An 18,324-nucleotide genomic window follows, 5' to 3' on the forward strand; every position below is an offset into this window, starting at 1 on the left:
TTTATAAATTTTAAATTTTGTTATAAGCCATTGCCGTTTATCTAGTTATATGTAGATTACTTTGACTCAGCTGATTTAGTTGAGACTTTTTCTTGTAAATATGTAATTCAAATTAGATAAGTTTCTTCTGTACAACTTCTACAGTCTATGTGCAGACTTTTCAAATGCTTGGCATTGTTTAATGGTTGTTCGTGTGAAGTTGTATATTTCATGTTAAATATGTTAATAAACGATAAAAATGTTTTTTGGGGAAACGTTTCTCAGTAACGCTGGAATGAGGAATAATATCAAAGGTGCTGGTTAAATCCAGGTAGGCCGTGTTCACAGACTTACTGTTGCACAGTTCTTAAGTGACTTTTTTAAATATGTTCTTTAAGACTTGTAGGCAGGGCCTACCTTTCTCAAAGCTAAATTGATAAGCATTGATGGCTGGTAATCTGACAAGGCCCTTGTTTATGAGCTCCATAATGGTAATATTCCATTGATTTATAAGTTATATTAGTAAGACTAAAGTGATCTACAGTTCTCTGTTGGAATGTACAACAATACCTGTCCTGCAGGACTGTAACCACATAGCCAGTAGAGAGAGTAACACTGAGTAGATCTGAGGGAATTGGTGAAGCAGCCTTTTTATGCTAAGGAGACAGCATAGTATATTGCCTGGACCCCACGGTTTTGAAGAGGGCTTGTGTCACACAGCTTTTCTTGCAGCATTGAATCAGTCTTCTGTTTAATACAGCTCTTCAAAATATACATAGATATAGCTCTTCCGCTCATAAATCCATTCCGTATAAACACACACTGCTTTCTAGATTTGTATATTTTTGTGTGTGTAAAATAGTCTTGCTGTACAATGTTAGTCTAATATCCTGTCTTAAATCAGAATGTTGTAACCTTATTGCATCTAATTGTTGTAATCTTGTTTTGTTGATACTTTTGCACCATGTATGTCTATTTATTGTTACTACGTTGTAATATGCAACCCAGGCTGAGTTGCATTAGGTCATGTTTGATCAGTGCTGTATCCCAGAGAGTGGACGTAAACAAATTAAGCTGTAGGCAGTGGTATCGACTGAATGGAGTTTGAGGGGTGGGGGGGTGGGGGTATGGAGAGGGGACGTTTATTTGAATTAAATTTATCCTCTAATATGTTGGCAGTGTTTTCCGGGTCAGAGTAAGTGGTACCATTTGAGATCAGAGCAGTCCTGCATATTGTTCCTAAGATTCTTGACATAGTTAAAAGAATAAAAAAAGCTTTGTGCTAATCTTTGAATGAAATGGGAATTTTTAATTCATATTTTGCTTTGCAGATGTTAAATGTGTAGGTCATTCTTTTTTTTTTTTTTTGAGGTCATCTTTAGGATGGAGTAGTTTGAGTTTTTCATAGAACCTGTACTCTCTTCCCTTAAGTTTGATATTGGGGATCCACTTTAAAGATTTGTTTCTAAATTTGGCATTCTATTTGTGGTGGATGGTGACAGACTGCTTCTTTGATAACTTGGTACTTGAGACATAGCTTTCTGAACTTTAGGTCTTTTGGGCTTTCCTTAGCTGTTTGCATCCACGTGGATTTCATTGACAGTTGAGAGTTCGCTGTTAAGTGTCCAGTCTTTGCTTTCTCTTAATTATCGGGGAATGTTATAATGCTGATTAAGACAACCTGGCAGGCTTAGGGGTTAATCATGCTCTTCTAATGCTATGTGGCATCATGGAATGTTCTTAAGCATAGGAATTTCAGAGAAAAAAATGCTGAAAGAAAACAAAGTTACCAAGGAGGGTGTGCTCACAGATCATCTGATACTGTGTAATGTATCAGTTTTTTTTTTTCGTTTTCTGTTTGATTTTTGCATCTTAGTTGTAAGTAGTATCTATCCATAATGTACATAAACTGTTGTCATATGGGTCTCCATTTTCTTAAGAAGTGGTTTTGAATCCCAAAAGGGATATGTTGTGCATTTCCCGAAATATGAATTGGGATTAATTTGCCCTTTGACCTTACAGCTTTGTTTTAGTTTTGGATGCTTGGATTAGGTGTCATAATTGGATTTTGTACACTGTAGTACTTTTATAAGCAGATTTGTACAAAAATGAGATTGCTAAACATAATTCAGTATCTTATTTGCAGATAATGTGCAAAATGGCCCCCATGGTAGGTAGAGATATTACAGAGCGCCTCATACTTCCTCGATTCTGTGAAATGTGCTGCGACAGCAGAATGTTCCATGTTCGTAAGGTAAGGATATTTTTAAATTAATTTTTGAATGGATGTTTTGCGTATTAGAAACGTATGGTAGATAACTGGATTTTCTATGTCTTTCTCCCTTTATCCCCCATCCCTGCTCTCCTTTTATTCTTGCTGACCATCAAATCCCTGTTATTTGTCATGAGCTTTTCTGTTCCCCTGATGGAGGCAAGAGCCGACATGAGTGGGCAGTTACTTGGACATTTATGGAGGTGCTTTGTATCTGTCGTTGCATCTAACAGTGAGCTCTTGGAGAATATGATGGGGAAGGTGCCAGTTGCTTTTTGATTGGAGAAGTAGGAGGTCTTTGTTTAAAAGTCATGTGAATTTGTGTATCTGGGCCATCATTCTAGTTAGTTGCATAATCGAAGGTGCTTGGTGCACCTTCTTTTTATTACATGTTCGTTTAAGTGCAAAATCACTTTGAGAGCAGTTTAACTTTTCATACTCGTTCCTCTCTGTTCTAATTACACTTTCAGCAGGTCTCTGAAATGTTCGGACTATGCATTTTAACGTTTCAGGGCAAACTCCTCCTGAGGTCTTCCAAAATGGGCTGCACACTGATCAGCACCTTAATTTCAGTTTCCCTGTGCATTAATAGAAACTGGGACATAACAGCCAGTGAACTTGTCATTTTGTGTAAAATAAAATCCAGTTTCTGCCTAGCAAGTACACTGCCTGGATTCCAGTAAAGTACAAGAAACCTAGAGAAACTGAAAGAAAATCAACAGAAAAGGTGAGGAGAAAAGCCCGACTGGGAAGAGTCCTACAGTTGTTAAGCAAAAAGCAGTTCAAGCTTCAAGTGTGATGCAAGAGGTGGTTTCTAGTAATTTAGAGGGAAGATATCAAATGTACGTAGAGGTGATTAAAATGAAACATTGAAAGAGTATAACAACTCAAATATAAAGCTGGAGAAAGTTTAACTAGTTATTCATATGCACCTAATAAAATTGTTAAAATCAGAGTTTGAAATGAAGAAAAGGCTGGCAGAGTATGAGGCTTTTCAAGAAGAGCTGATTGAAGAAGTAGTGAGTTAAACAGCAAGCTCAGAGAACCTGAGATTTTCTGCTGTACCAGAGAAACTGGAAGATTCAGCTTGTTACTAATTTTATGATAGAAATAAGCAACGGAACTGGTATTCCACAGTAATAGTTAAATGAAAGGACATATCAAGAGTGTGTTAAAACCTGGCCATGAGAAATCAGCCAAGACCTTTATTAGTATAAATGTAATCATACCAGCAGAAGGAGTTGAGCATGACAAAACTGTACCATGAAGGAAAAGTATTAAAAATTGGCAACAGTACATTGTTTCTGGAAAATGATTCACTTTAGACTAGGTTATAAGAGAAGCACATTTATCCTAGCAATCAGGAAATGTCAACAGGCAGGTGTAATATTCAAGCTGCTGTATCCAGCTTTCTTCATATTTTTTCCTTGGGGATCACAGGCATTTTTGGATGCAGAGCAATTTAAAGAGGAAATAAGACATAATGTTTATGCAACAAAAAGTGAGCCAGCAAGCAGAAGGGGACCCAGCATTTCACTCTTGACAAGAAAGCTCAGAGAGTGATGTAGCCAGTGAAACTTTTCCACTGTTTCAAAGGAAAATGCATGAGAGAGAGAGGTTGAGTAGAAGAATCTGGGGTACCTTGGACTAGAACCTCAGTATGGGGTTGGGTGTTAAAGGTAATCAAGAAGATGACCAGCAACATTGATTTGTGAATAAATGTTGGACTATAAAGCATCATTCATATTTTTGAAATATGGCCTTGCAAGAAAAAGTGGCTGTGAAAGACTGAAGTTCCGTACACTTTGTTAAACTTGTGCTTGACCTGCAACACATATAGCACACTTTGTCATTAATGTTTAAAAGGGCACTAAAGGGGAAAATGTAGCTGCAGTTTAAACTGTTTTATTTTTATTTGTGTAAAACATTTTATGCTATATAAATTGCATGTTACATTGTAAAGCAGTTTTGTGTTTGGTACTGTCAGGTATGTTTTAAATGTGGGGGGAGGGATCTTTTCAGCGACTGTTGTATATGTTAAAGGCATTAAAACTCCAAAGGGATTTTTCTTAGTTGTAAGAAATATAAGCTTTGCACTACAACAATAGAAGGAAGACTGTACGTAAATTAGTTTAAGTTGATGTAAGTTAATAATGTAATGCTGTGATCTTGGCCTGCAAGGGTGAGGGTGGGTGTAAAGGTGTACTGATTACAGTGTATGTTTTGTAGAATTAAGAAAATCTTCCTTGTTTTTACAATGGTGGATGTGTAGAGTAATGCTATTGGCTTAAGTTATAAACATTTTTGTAAACAAATATGCTTGAAGCATAGTACAAAATGATGAAATGCATGAAAAATGCTAAGTTTGTTGCATCGGCAAAGATGTTAGCTTATTGCATTTGCATTAGCAAATGTTCTCATTAGGAGATATGAGGTTGCCAGGGGAAGTTTGTACATTATGTTCTGAGTGAAAGTCACAAAGGTTCCTTTATGAATGTATAAAGTTGTTAGCTTTAATGTTGAGAGTTTTGAACATCTTTTGAAAATGGAAATGCAACTTTTATAGGTGCAAATGCAGTGCAAAGTGGATGAGAGGTAGTAGCCATAGGATCATAGGAAATTACTAGACTATTGATTCAGAGGTCATTTTATGCTTAACCATTTCATCCCAATGTAATATCATAGAAATGTTAGTCGGTGCCCAAGATTGCATTTAGTGATGACTGCCCATGTCCAGGAGGGTTGTGGGCTCTCTCCCCCATAAGAGTTTTCTACTAAATGACTGTAAACTTTGACTGTATCAATTCAGTCGTATCGTCAGAAGGCAAGGTTTTAGGATAGCTTCCAGGTTCACTCTTAAGAAGCAGTTTAGTTTTTCTTGTTGTTATCTAGGTTGATGTCTTTTTGGAGTGCACATATGAATAGTTTTTACTTGGGGCTAAATTTTCAAGTAAAGATGTTAATACTTTCAGGCAGAAATTAGGTACTGCATCTGGAATTGGAGTTTTCCATTTAGGAGCTTTTCTTAATTTTGTTTCAATTTCTCTAGCCGATACTTCATCCCATTTCATATCCCGTACATATGAACTTCTTACTGTTTGTTTTACTTTTTCAATTCCTCAAAACATCTGTGGTTTTCAAACAAACCATTGAGGACTGAAGTCACTAAATAATGACATATATTCAAGTTTCAGAGTTTGTGTATTTCAGAAAATGCTTACGAACACATCAACACTTACAGGAAGTTAGGGGCAGGTTACTGGTATGAACAGCAAGCAGAATCAAATTTTTTTGGGCTGCTGCTGTCATTTTCTGGTCAGCACAGGCAGATTTTACTGCCTAGCACTAGACCCAACCTTAACAACTTAAGCAGGGAGTGCCTAACAGTTGTTAAGGCCAGGTAGAGTGTCACTCTGGTACTAGTTGTCTTTTTCTGAGTGTCCGAGTGTGATCACTGCACTCTATGCACTACATAAGTACTTGCACTCAAAGTGTAAAACACACTGTGAAAGGGAGGTGCAGAAAAAGAGAATACCAAAGGAATGTCTTGGAGGGGAGGAAATTATTGCTGCAACATGGATGACATCAAGTATAGCCACCTAAAGTGGAGCATGCAAAGCCAACTTTGAGAATTAAGAACCCACCGCTTGTAAGAACAAAAATAACAGACATATAAAGGTTATGTTAATTATGAGCTGTTTGTTATTAGTGCAAGTTGTTCATTGTTGAGTAGAAATAAGCTGAGATTAAGTGAGCAGGAGAAACGAGAGAATGTAAAGCATAAAACTAAAAAAAAGATCATTGAGGAAAGTGAATAGGAAAAGAAAAAGAAGAACGCGAAGGAAAGGACCAGAGATGATAAAAAGTAAGAGAGCTGGATAAATTAACAATGTTTAACTGGAATGTAAACGGGATAACTAACTCCGTTAAAAGGAAACAAATATTTACACTCCTGAAAAAGGAAGGGAAAAAAGTAGTGGTTCTACTAGAGACTCACTTAACTCAAGATGAACATATGAAACTAAAGCTGAAAGAATACAAACTGCAGGCAGGACCCACATTTAAGGGGACTAGAAAAAAGGGGAACTGCAGTAATGATACATAAAAGTTTACCTTGCAAAGTCATAGAAAAAATAAGAGGACAAGATAGGATAATATGCTGGAATAAAGGGATACATACACTGGGCACCTGATGACAGTAATGGCTTCTTACTTACTCACTCCCTAGAGTGAAATATAATGAAGTCAGAGAGATCATACTAGATGTCCTAAGATTTTATGAAGGCATTCTAATAGTTACAGGGTATTGGAACCAGATACATAACAAGTAGGAAGCAAGGAGTCAGAAGCAGCAAAGACGCAAGGCAACATTGGATGAAAAGAAAACAAGAAACATGATGGAACAATTGAGGATCCTGGATTTGTGGAAACTGAAACATGAGGAAGCAGAGGACAGAGGGTTTATTGTTTATCCGAACAGATGTGGAACATGGTCAGGAACTGGCAAAAGGGAGCATGGGGATTATGTCAAAATTATACAATTAGGACCCATATTTTTTGAGATCATGCCCCACTGACGGTCACAACTGATATACACTAAGACACTGGTAAAATTTAACACTGGCAATTCCCCACTTAAAAGTTGGAAAGGGAGCTAGTTTGCTCTCCCACTAGGGGTACAAATATCCTAAACCTGGTACTCAAATTCAAGAGTGTGTTTCACCCCCACAAGTGTGATGTCATCACTGACCAGATCACAAAGCAGTATCCCTTGAAATAAATTAAAAACTAGAATCCCCACCTAACCCAAAATGTATAAGAACTTTTCTATGGCAAAGAATCTTCTATTAAGTGATGGTATAGCTAGTTTTCATGCTTCCCCAAACCCAAAAAACACAGGAGCCTATGCAAAGGCATACAAAAAAGTCCTGTATGACCATATAAGCAACTGCATAGAAATGGCATTTGTTAATGCCTTTAATAGAGCAGTGCACATTTTAGTTTTATTTCGTGATAGCCAATGTACTTTTTCTTAGGGGTGAAAGTTAGTGTTTTGTGAAAGCATGCAAACCGTCTTTAACAACTGTGAGTTACAGTAATTTTTGTAAGAAAAAGTGAATGGCAATCGTGAGTGGATGCACAGGCTGTAACATGCACTTTGGCATGGGTAACCAGAATTCTGGATTAGGTAACACCTTTGAGTGCAGCTGTCAATTTGGGGCAGTTGTTCCTGTTTGGAAGGTTAAATTTCATATGTTGAAAATTAACACAGATTTGTGCATTTGTTATTAAGTTAGTACGGGATAGGGTTGTTCTAAATGTATTTAGTTTTATTTGAAGATTTTCATTAAAACAACACGTCTTGGAAAATGTGATGTAGGTTCAAATGGAGATGAAGAAACCACTTCATAAAAGGTCAGCCTGCCAAACTGTGTGCATGTAAGACAAAAGTTGGAAATACGCATTCAAAAAGCTATCCCGTATAATAGGTGGTAACAGTAATTTAACATGATGCTACTCTATCCATACCATATTGAATATAAATTGTACATACATTTATTTATGTATTTATTTACCGGGATAAGTCCACTGGGCCTAAAAGAGCCCATTTTCAATGGAGGCCCGGGGAGAAAATCTCCAACGAGATACAGAAAAAATATAAACATTAATTAGTACAGAAGCAGAAACAGTGTTATAGATTCATAGGTTCATAGGTTCATACTAGGCTATCTGCCCGAGGGCATTTACAAGCCTAGCCCATAGTTTTGTGGCTTACGCCACCCCTTTAGTATGGGGAACTATACCCATTATTTTGCTGTGCCTCTGTCGAGCAGTGACACTGAGGTAATATAGTGTCATAGATAGTAAATATAGTGACATATACAGAATATATACATAAAAGTAGGAATCTAGTTTGTTTGATTACAGTAATATATGCAGAAAATATACATTAAAGCAGAATTCAATGAATTCAGTCTGAGTGGTATAAACAGAGATCAGTATTATTGTACCAGGATCAACAAGTGAAGATAAAAATAAATATGGAGAAAATATCAGTCACTAGTAGCAAAAGACATAGGCGTTTAGTAATCATATAAGGAGAGTGAAGATGTTAGGTTATAGAGCAGGAATGTAGCCAGGAAGAGCTGAGATGATTTTTCAGTATTTGTTTGAAGGTGGTGGTACTGCCTGTGTTTCTTATAGAAGGCGGAAGTGAATTCCATAATTTGGCGATGGTGAAGGAATAGAGGAGTTGACCAGCAGGTAAGGTGGGCTCATCTACTTTTAGAAGTAGATGATTTTCAGATCTTAGATGCCTGCTGGAATGGTATTTGGCAAGTAGAGTTGAGAGAGCAGGACAGTCTTTAGGTCTGTAGATTATTTTGTGCACAGTAGTTAGTTGGGTGAATGAGAGATGGTGGGGGAGTTCCAGCCACCTTAATTGTTTCAGTGACTTACATTGATGGGATGAGAATTTGGCCTTGGTGGCAAATTTTGCTATTCTGTTGCAACACATAGCAAGTTTGGATTTTGTAGAACGTCTGATATTACTGAGGATAGGGGCACCATAAAGGAGAGAGGGTAATTAAAAGGTAGTTGCAAGGGTTTGTCTAGTGGAGAGGCTAAGAAAGTGTTGGTGCCTCTAGAGCATACCAACCTTTTGGCGTGTTTTTTTGATGTTATTGATTATGTGTAGGTCAAAGTTAAGGTTTTCATCTATAATAATGCCTAGTAATTTAGTGTGTGGGACAACTTCTATAGTGGTATTGTCTTGGGCTTGTATAGTGAAGAGTTTATCAAATGGAGTGGTTTTCCTAGGAGTTAAAATTGCTAATTTAGTTTTTTTTTTTTTGGATTTAGGGCAAGATGATTAAGCATCCAAGATTCAGTAGATGTGAGGGCATTCTGGGTAATTTGCTGGAGTTCAGAGCTGGAATTTGCAGTGCATATTATTGTAGAGTCATCAGCATACTGGATTACTGAGCATTGTGGGAGAGTGGTGTGAAAGTTGTTGTTAAATAATTTGCAGGTACAGAGAAAAATAAGAGTATTGCATTATATTAAAATGGAATGTAAATACCAGTGCTGTAGGCGAAGCATTTGGAAACAAATGAGCATGTGAATTTAACAAAGGATTTCAGGATGGATTTTCAGCTAGATTATCGGGGATAAAGGAAAAGAGGAATAATACTAATTGAGGAATCCAATAGTGACAGAAGAAAAAAAGACAGTTATGGTAGGATGTTCTTCGTGTTTCACTGTTGCAGTCATTACATTTGGGTAATCTGCTGGCAGGTTGCCCTCAGTCAGCCTGATTAACAAAGTCTTGGGTCCTGCGTCAGTTGCTGTCCCTTCTTCCATGATGTCAGGGGTATAAAACATGCAGCCGACGCCATTACATCAGTCTTTCTTGCCGTGCGGTGTCCGAAGCAGAAGCAGTTCTCAAGTGCCGGTCGGCAGACTCCTGAAATTTTCGATGTTAAGTTGTCAATCTCGCCTTCATTCTTGCTTGATGGGTTCGGAGCCGATCCCTCGGCTCCGACTCGGCACTTGCTAAGCTCGAGAGTCACTTTTACCAGCTCGAGGCAGCCCCATATCCCATGATGCAAGGCGGTAAGTACCCAGATCTCGTTTGCCGCTTCGCTTATGAGGTCCTCCTTTTACCAGCTCCTGGTAAGTGATTCTCTTTTTGGATATTTAAGCCCCTTTTTCTTAAAAAAACCTTAATTATTGGTTATTAGTTAATTTTTTACCTTTTGTGACAGAAAATCCCTGTCTTTTCTATTTTATTTTAGTCAAGTTTACCCATCCCATCCCCCCCCTGTTAGGGTGTGTGTGTTGTTTATAGAAATACCTTTTTGGTATTTTATTTAAGTTAATTTTTGACTGGTGTGTGTGTGTGTTGTGTAAAACACCATGTCAAAGGAGAGGGTCTCAGGTTTTAAGAAGTGTGACTCGTGCTGTCAGAAGATGTCTCTGACAGACGGTCATACTTCTTGCCTGTATTGTCTGGGCCCTCTTCACCTGCAGGACTCCTGTGCTATTTGTCATTCCTTCAGCCAGAGAGTCCTGCAGGAAAGATGTAATAAACTGATCCTTAGGGGCCTTCTTAAGCCGGAGGGCTCTCCGGCTAAGTCGGCTCCATCCAAATCAGTTAAATCTACCAAGGCCCAGGCTTCTGTGTCTAAGCCTGCGGCCTCGGCTCCGACTGCATGCAGTCGAGATCGGCTCCGGCTGGAGCCGATTCTGGCTTAACAGCCTTCGGCACCGATGGCTATCGGTGCCGAATCTGTAGTGACCACTTCGATGTCGGCTCCGATCGGTTCCGACACCCATGTGGCACAGGCATCGGTGTCGGCTCCGATCGGCTCCGACACCGTTACTTTGGTGGCTGTATCGGCTCGCTGGAGCCGATACATCGAGCTTCCTGTCGGCTCCGAGGTCGGCTCCGACAGGATCTATAGTATCGGCTCCGGTGGCTCATTCCCGGAAGAGGTCGGGGTCTCCTTCCTTGGAGCCGATACTTTCGGCTCCGGCTTCACCTCTTCTATCGGAACGGAGCCATCGGAGCCGATCTTCAAGGTCATCCAGGTTGTCAGACCATGACCTAGAGAGAGTGGTCAGTAGATTACTTAAGTCACAGGTACTGGCCCAAATGTTACATAGTCCGTCTCAACAGACGACTGTGGGTCCACACCCCGTTACAGTTCCTCCTTCAACTCTACCCCAGAGCTTGGAGTTGGAGTCTTCGGGAATGGTTACTGCTACGGCTGGAGGACGGATACCCCCTTCTGTTCCTTCAGCCTCTACTCTTATCTCCTCTTCGAGACCTTCCTTAGAGGGATTCAGTGGTCGGGCTTCCATGGTCTCCTCCGAGGGGGTGAGTGGCATCGGACCCTTGTCCGAGCCCGCTCTTCCCCTTGGAGCCTCGGCCTTGGTGAGCTCGGCTCCGACATCTGCCTCGGAGGCTTCCCTTTCGGTGGTCCCTGGAGTTCCTAGCTCTTCGGAGCGGGTTCTCTCGGACCTGCCTGGGAGGGGAGCATTCGAGGTGATGAAGAGTGTACTGGCCACTGGTATCAGTCAGCAGTCTGTTCCCGTAGCTCCTCCCTCTATAGTACCTGTTGACATCTCTGCCACTTCTCTTGCTACAGGACCCAGAGATCCTCCGCCTCAGGTTTCCCCATTGGGAATTTCCCCCTCTTCCAAGGATTCTCCTGATGTTTCGGGAGATCCTCCTAGGAAGAGGACTTGTAAGAGGAAGCATGTAGACTCCCCCGAGTCTGTCACTTCGGATACTGACTTTGATGAGTCAGAGGGATCCCCTAGATCCCCCTCTGAGGATGTCTCCTTCTCAGACATCCTAGAACTTCTGAAACAGAGGGGAAACTGGCCCACCAACAATCCCTCTGAGGATGAGTCAGTATACCTAGAGGCGTTTGGATCTCGGCCCTCCACCTCCTGGGTGTCTCCGCCTTCGACCCCTTATGCAGGTTATTGCACGAAGGCGTGGGCAGCTCCTGACTCTGTAGAGCCAGTCCCTAGGAGGCCTTCAAAATTTATCACTGCCCGTGACAAACAATTCCTTACTAAGGGTGTCCCCGCTGATGCCATGGTGGTGGCTGCGCCACCAAAAAGGAACTTGCAGATCCTTCCGTGCCCGTCCATCCTCCTAATAAGGACTCTAGGACCATGGATAGGTACGGTAAGCGGATGTTTTCCTCAGCGACCTTTGCTATGCTCGCTGAATTGCCTATGTCACTTCACCAGACTCCAGAGGGATGTCCTGAAGGAGCTGGGAGCAGTTGTTCAGGATCCTACAGCTGCAGGGGCTCAAGAAAAATTGCTTCGCAGCTAGGAACCCTCAATTCCATTGCAAACTCCTCCATGCGGCTAATATCTTATGCTGCGGATGGAGCAGTAGAGCCGCAGGCACAGGTGTGGCTCTTAGACGCCAAGCCTGGATGCGGCTATGTGATTTTATGGATCCCTTTAAGGCGCCTTCACAAATTCTCCCTTTGATGGGTCAGCTTTGTTTGGCCCTCAGGTGAAGGAAACCTTGACCAGGTGCGAGCAGGACGGCAAGACTCTTTCTGCTGTTGGAGTCCGTTTTTCCACCCCTTCTAGACCTTATCCCAAAGGACAGAAGGGGGAAGATGTGGTTCCGTAAATCCCAAGGAGTCACGCCGATTCACGTGGTCAGTTTACCCCTAGAGGCAGAGGGGTAACAACAACAGACGCTCTAGAGGCAGAGGGGTCCAAGAACCAGGGAAACAGGGAGCCTCTCTGACAAGCCCTTTCAGCATCCCTGAGGTGTTGCCCGGCTGTCCCTCCTTGGAGGCAGTCGGGAAGATTATCACTGTACCCAGAAGCCTGGCATTCCCTCACTCAAGACAGATGGGTACAGTCGATCATATCCAAGGGTTACATAATTCCTTTCGAGGAAAGTCCCTTCCCTCAAGTTCCCTTCCAGATGTACCACCCGGTCTAAGGGAGATTGCAGAGTCAGAAATCTCAAAACTACTGCAAAAAAGAGCCATTCAGCCAGTTACAATAGACCATTCAGAGCCCGGAATCTACTCAAGGTTCTTTTTGGTCCCCAAAAAGACGGGAGACTGGAGACCAATATTGGATCTCAGCAGACTCAACAAGTCTGTCAGGAAGACAAGATTCAATGGTCACTCTTCAGTCAATTCTGCCCTTCTTACAGAAGGACAACTGGATGTGCTCAATAGATCTTCAGGATGCGTACTATCACATCAAAATTCACAGACGCTCCAGGAGATTTCTCCGCGTTCGGCTGGGGTCCAGTCATTTCCAGTTCAGAGCCCTGCCCTTTGGTCTCACTACAGCCCCCAGAGTGTTCACCAAATGCATGGCAGTGGTCACGGCTCACCTGAGACGACAAGGATTCCAGGTGTTTCCGTATCTCGATGACTGGCTCCTGTCAGCCACCACCAGGCATCAGCTTATACAAGCCAGGGATTACACAATAGACCTTTGTTCTCATTTGGGCATCTCAATCAACTTCTAAAAGTCATCCTTATCGCCCTGCCAGTCTATTACCTTCATAGGCAAACTTAAACACTGTTCGGATGTCAGCTACCCTTACAGAACAAAGAGTTTCAGACATTCAGACTCATGTCAGGATCATTCTGGCCAGCAAGAAAATACAGGCCAGAATGGTTCTAAAGGTATTAGGTCTCATGGCTGCGGCCATTACTCTTCTTCCCCTGGCTCGATTCTACATGCGCCTTCTTCAGTGGATGCTGTTCACACAATGGTCATACCAGCAACTTCCAATGCGTCACCAGATTCTGGTGACACAGACATGCAAAGAGCATCTTGCTTGGTGGATCACATCGCCTCAGGTTCACCAAGGCAGGTACTTTGTACCCCCATCCCCGATAGCCATTGTCACCACGGATGCCTCCCTGATCGGGTGGGGGGGTCATTATCAGTTCAGGATGGTTCATGGGACGTGGCAGCCGTTCGAGTACCATCTGCACATAAATGTCCTGGAGATGAGAGCAGTGCTTTTAACGTTGCAAGCCCTCAACGACTTTCTTCCCGTAGGGACAATTGCAGTCCACACAGACAACATGTCTGTAGTTTGGTATATCAACAAACAGGGCGGAACCAAGTCCTACCCCTTGTGTCGAGAAGCGCTCAGACTATGGCAATGGGCGATCTCCTCTCATCGGTTTCTGGTAGCAATGCATATCCTTGGGAAAACCAACATTATAGCGGACAGATTGAGCAGAGCTATCCTCATGCCTCACGAGTGGTCTCTCAAGCAATCTATAGCGGAAGAGATTTTTCTGGAATGGGGTCGTCCATGTTGCGATCTTTTTGCTACTCCCCAAAACAGCAAATGCCCAGACTTCTTCAGCCTCTTGCCTCTATCAGGCCATCCCCCCAGAGACGCTCTGACCCAGGATTGGCCCCAGGGACTTCTTTATGCCTTCCCTCCATTTCCTCTGATCCCTCAGGTGATCCAGAAAGCTACCGTGTTGAGAGCCAAATTGATTCTCATTGCCCCTTACTGGCCTCGACAAGTTTGGTTCCCGTTCCTCCATCATCACCTTTTGGTGCAGCCGTGGCATCTGGACCCAGTGCCAGATCTTCTGATTCACCAATCGGGTCAGCTGCACCGCTCAATCCCTTCTCTCAACCTCACAGCATGGTTGCTCCACTTCCTTCCTTAGCCAGGCTTCCTTTGATCTCTAACCCAGTTAGAGACATCATAGTAGCTTCGCTAAAATCCTCTACCAGGAGGATTTACACAAGCAAATGGAACGTTTCTCTTATTGGGCTAAGGCCCAAAATATTGATCCTTTTACTGCCCCTGTTCAGGCAGTCCTGGACTTCTTAGCAGAGATTTTTCATGCAGGCTCCTCTTCTTCCACAGTCAGAGTTCAATTGGCTGCTATTTCCAATTTTCATGTCGGGATAGCAGATCATAATATTATGTCCCATAGGCTCTGCAGGGCCTTCTTGAAAGGAATTTTCCTACTAAAACCTCCAATCAGGAATCCTCCTCCTCAGTGGGATCTAAATTTAGTGCTGACATCCTTGATTCTTCCCCCCTTCGAGCCAGCTGTTTCTTGTTCCCTGAAATATCTTTCCTGGAAAACTTTATTCCTAGTGGCTATTACATCTGCCAGGAGGGTGTCTGAACTTCATGCTCTTTCGGTTCGACCCCCCTATTTGGTTTTTCACAAAGACAGAGTATCTTTGAGAACTAATCCAACCTTTTTACCTAAGGTCGCTTCAAAGAACAATCTGAATCAATCCATTGATCTCCCTGTATTTTTTCCTAACTATTCAGAGCTGAACAAAAGCTACATTATCTTGATGTCCACCGTCAACTTAGATATTATTTGGACAGAACAAAAAAATTTAGAAAATCTGATCAACTTTTTGTTTCCTATGCGGATAATAGAAAAGGCCTTCCTGTTTCTAAAGTGACCTTGTCCAGATGGCTTTCTTCGGTCATCTCTGAAATTTATACTCAGGGGAAAACAGCTGTGCTCAAAACCTAAGGCACATTCAACTAGGAGCTTAGCTACTTCTACAGCTTTTCAAGCTAGACTTCCTTTGGACACTATTTGTGCAGCGCCACTTGGGCTACTCCTCACACTTTTGTTTCCCATTACAAATTGGACTTGGCCTCCAGGGACAGAGCCAGTTTTGGCTCTACAGTCCTCAAGAGTTTGTTCCATTGGGCCACCCAGGATAGAGGTGCTAGGACGCGTCCCATCAAGCAAGAATGAAGGCGAGATTGACAACTTAACATTAAGAAGTTATGTACCTACCATAACGCTCCATGTTAGTTGTCTTCTCGCCTTCTTTCTTGCGACCCTCCCTCCTTCCCCTGGCCTGGACAGACCTTGTATAAGAAACTGTTATGCTAAAGACCATTCAGACCTGGTCCTTTTTCCATCTGTAAGTTTTCTTTCTTCCTTTGGGAAGTATTTTATGCTTGGTGCTATTGCCCTTTGTCAGCAAACGAGATCTGGGTACTTACCGCCTTGCATCATGGGATATGGGGCTGCCTCGAGCTGGTAAAAGTGACTCTCGAGCTTAGCAAGTGCCGAGTCGGAGCCGAGGGATCGGCTCCGAACCCATCAAGCAAGAAAGAAGGCGAGAGAAGACAACTAACATGGAACGTTATGGTAGGTACATAACTTCTTATTTTCGAGTTTCAGAACCGAAGTCTTCAACTTAAACCTAAGTACCCCTTTGGGGAAACTTTTTCTTGCTCCTTACTGATGTCAGTAAAAATTAATAATTACATTACTAGTGGAAAGCAAGTACCTCATAAGGATTTTCATTTGTACTGTATTCCTTGCCTAGACCCTGACCACGACGTACCTTGCTGTCTGTTTTGTGCTTTATTTAATCAGCGCACTATCCGTCGTAGGTACATTTTTGCCTCTAAATATTTCAGTTCTTGGTTTAATTATCCAGAAATGACCTCGGTTAGCCATCCGACTACCGTAATTCCGAAAAAACGCAAAGAAAAAGACAGAGAGAGGCAGTCGAGGTCCAAAACTGCTGATGACGCTTCTCCTAAGCCAGTTGCCAGTACTCATTGAGGCACTTTTGCAGCCCCTGATACCTGCTACTTCTGACTCGCAGGCCTCTACTGAGACCCATTCGGAGTCCGGTATGCTGCTAGATGCTTCTCCTATGGAACTCGTGGATGTCTCTATCTTTGATGGGTCTGGAGCCGCTGTGCAGGCACCGGCTTCTGAGGGTGTATTCAGGCCTAAAGACTTGCATATTAAACAGACTCCACCTTCTATTCCAAGGCCTAAATCTCGATCTATGTCTAACAAACCGACACACAGGCCACATGTTCAGGCCCCTATGCCTAAAAACAAATGATCAAAATGGCTGAAGATCTTATTACTCTAATCAGGGGTAGTCAACCCCCCTTCTAAGAGGCCTAGGACTGAGCTTGACTATGATTCTTCTGATCAGGACACTGTTTCCTCTAATTCTTCCAATGACCTAGATTTGTCCATTCCTACCTATGAGGATTCTGATGCAGAGAATTCCATTCCCTCTGCCCCCCCCCCCCCCCCCCGAGGACTTTTCTTTTGGGGAAACTTTACATACCTTAAGGGAGCATTTCCATTGGGAAAGTCAGGAATTTTCTGAATCTAAAAAGAGGCTTAGGGATTTCCTCCTTCTGCCTCAGCATAGGCCTTTGGCTATTCCTCCTTTACTAGATATTGTTGATGTGTTTTTGGAATCCATTATGGCCCCTGATTCCCTGCCTCTGGCTCCCAGTAAACCTGACAGATACTACAGGGTTCCTGAGTCCCACAAGTTCCTTTTCAAGAACCTTGTTGCGGATCCAGAAAACATTTCTCAGGGGCCTAAGGGCATTAAGGCTTCTACTGCTAAAAATCCTACCCCTTCTGATAGAGATTCCAGGGCGCTGGATAGATGGGGTAAAAAAGTTTATACTTCTGCAACTTTGTCAGTCAGGGCTTTAAACTGCCAATTTCATATGCTAAAATATCAACAGCATATTATGGGACTGCTCAAACAGAAAATGATGTTGATTTCAGACTGTGGAAAATAAAGATTTACATGATTTATTGCATTCTGCTGAACAAGTTGGAAAACATACTTTGCAATGTGGTTTTGATTCTTTAGAGGCCTCTTGCAGGGCTGCTGTTACTGGGTCTGTGCTTAGAAGGCAATCTTGGCTTAAGGAGCAAAATCTGCCTGATCATGTTAAAGCAAAATTGTTGGATGCTCCTTTAAATCAGGACCGCCTGTTTGGCAATAAGCCTGAAGAAGTTCTAAAAAAGATGGAAGATAAAGCTAAATCTGTGCAGACTGTAAAAGATTTCTTATAAGTGCAACCTCCAAGATTTAGTAGGCACTGGCCTACTAAGAATTGGTCCTTTCCAGCTCCTTCCAGATCCAGTCAAGCCAATCCCAGACGCACCAAAAGCACCAGGTTTCAGACCCAAGGGACTCTCAGAACTAAGCAATGGGGGTTTTCCACTTCCAAATCTGGGAATAATAAGACACCTCCCTATGGTAAACAGTCTCAATGACTTTCCTTTAAAATTACCAGCACTTACCTTTCAGTCGCCCCTTTGGGGGGAAAAATTACTCTTCTTGCAAAAAACTTGCAACTCATAACCCAGGACAAATGGGTTTTAAATATCGTGTTCCAGGGGTACCGATTTAATTTCCACACGTTGCCAACACCAAATGGGTGGCCAGACCTGCCCCCAAATCAGTGGGCAGAGGCTCAAAAACAAGTACTTTCCCTCTTAAACATGGGGGCTATTCAACCGGTACCAGAAGAGGAAAAGGGCAAGGTTTCTATTCCAGGCTTTTCCTGGTACCCAGAAAAGACGAATCTTGGCCTCCAATTCTGGACCTGTCTACTCTAAACACCTTTCTGGACATTCCAAAATTCAAGATGCTGACTCTTCACCAGTTACTTCCTATGCTAGGCAAAGATGCCTGGGGGGCAACTGTAGTCTTAAAAGAAGCATACATGCATATCCCAATCAGGGAATCTTGCAGAAGATACCTAT

At 42.3% G+C, this 18,324-nt stretch overlaps 1 protein-coding gene across 5 annotated transcripts in view; it reads left to right on the top strand.

Moving 5' to 3' along the window:
• PPP4R1 (protein phosphatase 4 regulatory subunit 1) overlaps positions 1 to 18,324 on the top strand; it is a 1,686,542-nt gene that overhangs the window by 735,334 nt on the left and 932,884 nt on the right. For all 5 annotated transcript variants that reach the window (XM_044066551.1, XM_044066553.1, XM_044066554.1 and 2 more), the window contains one exon: positions 2,126 to 2,233. In XM_044066551.1, the coding sequence (XP_043922486.1) occupies positions 2,126 to 2,233 (108 nt within the window). The remainder of the gene's footprint in view (positions 1 to 2,125; positions 2,234 to 18,324) is intronic.

Source organism: Protopterus annectens, chromosome 3.part1, assembly GCF_019279795.1.
Source record: "Protopterus annectens isolate FY-2018-M chromosome 3.part1, PAN1.0, whole genome shotgun sequence".
NCBI lineage: Eukaryota > Metazoa > Chordata > Ceratodontiformes > Protopteridae > Protopterus > Protopterus annectens.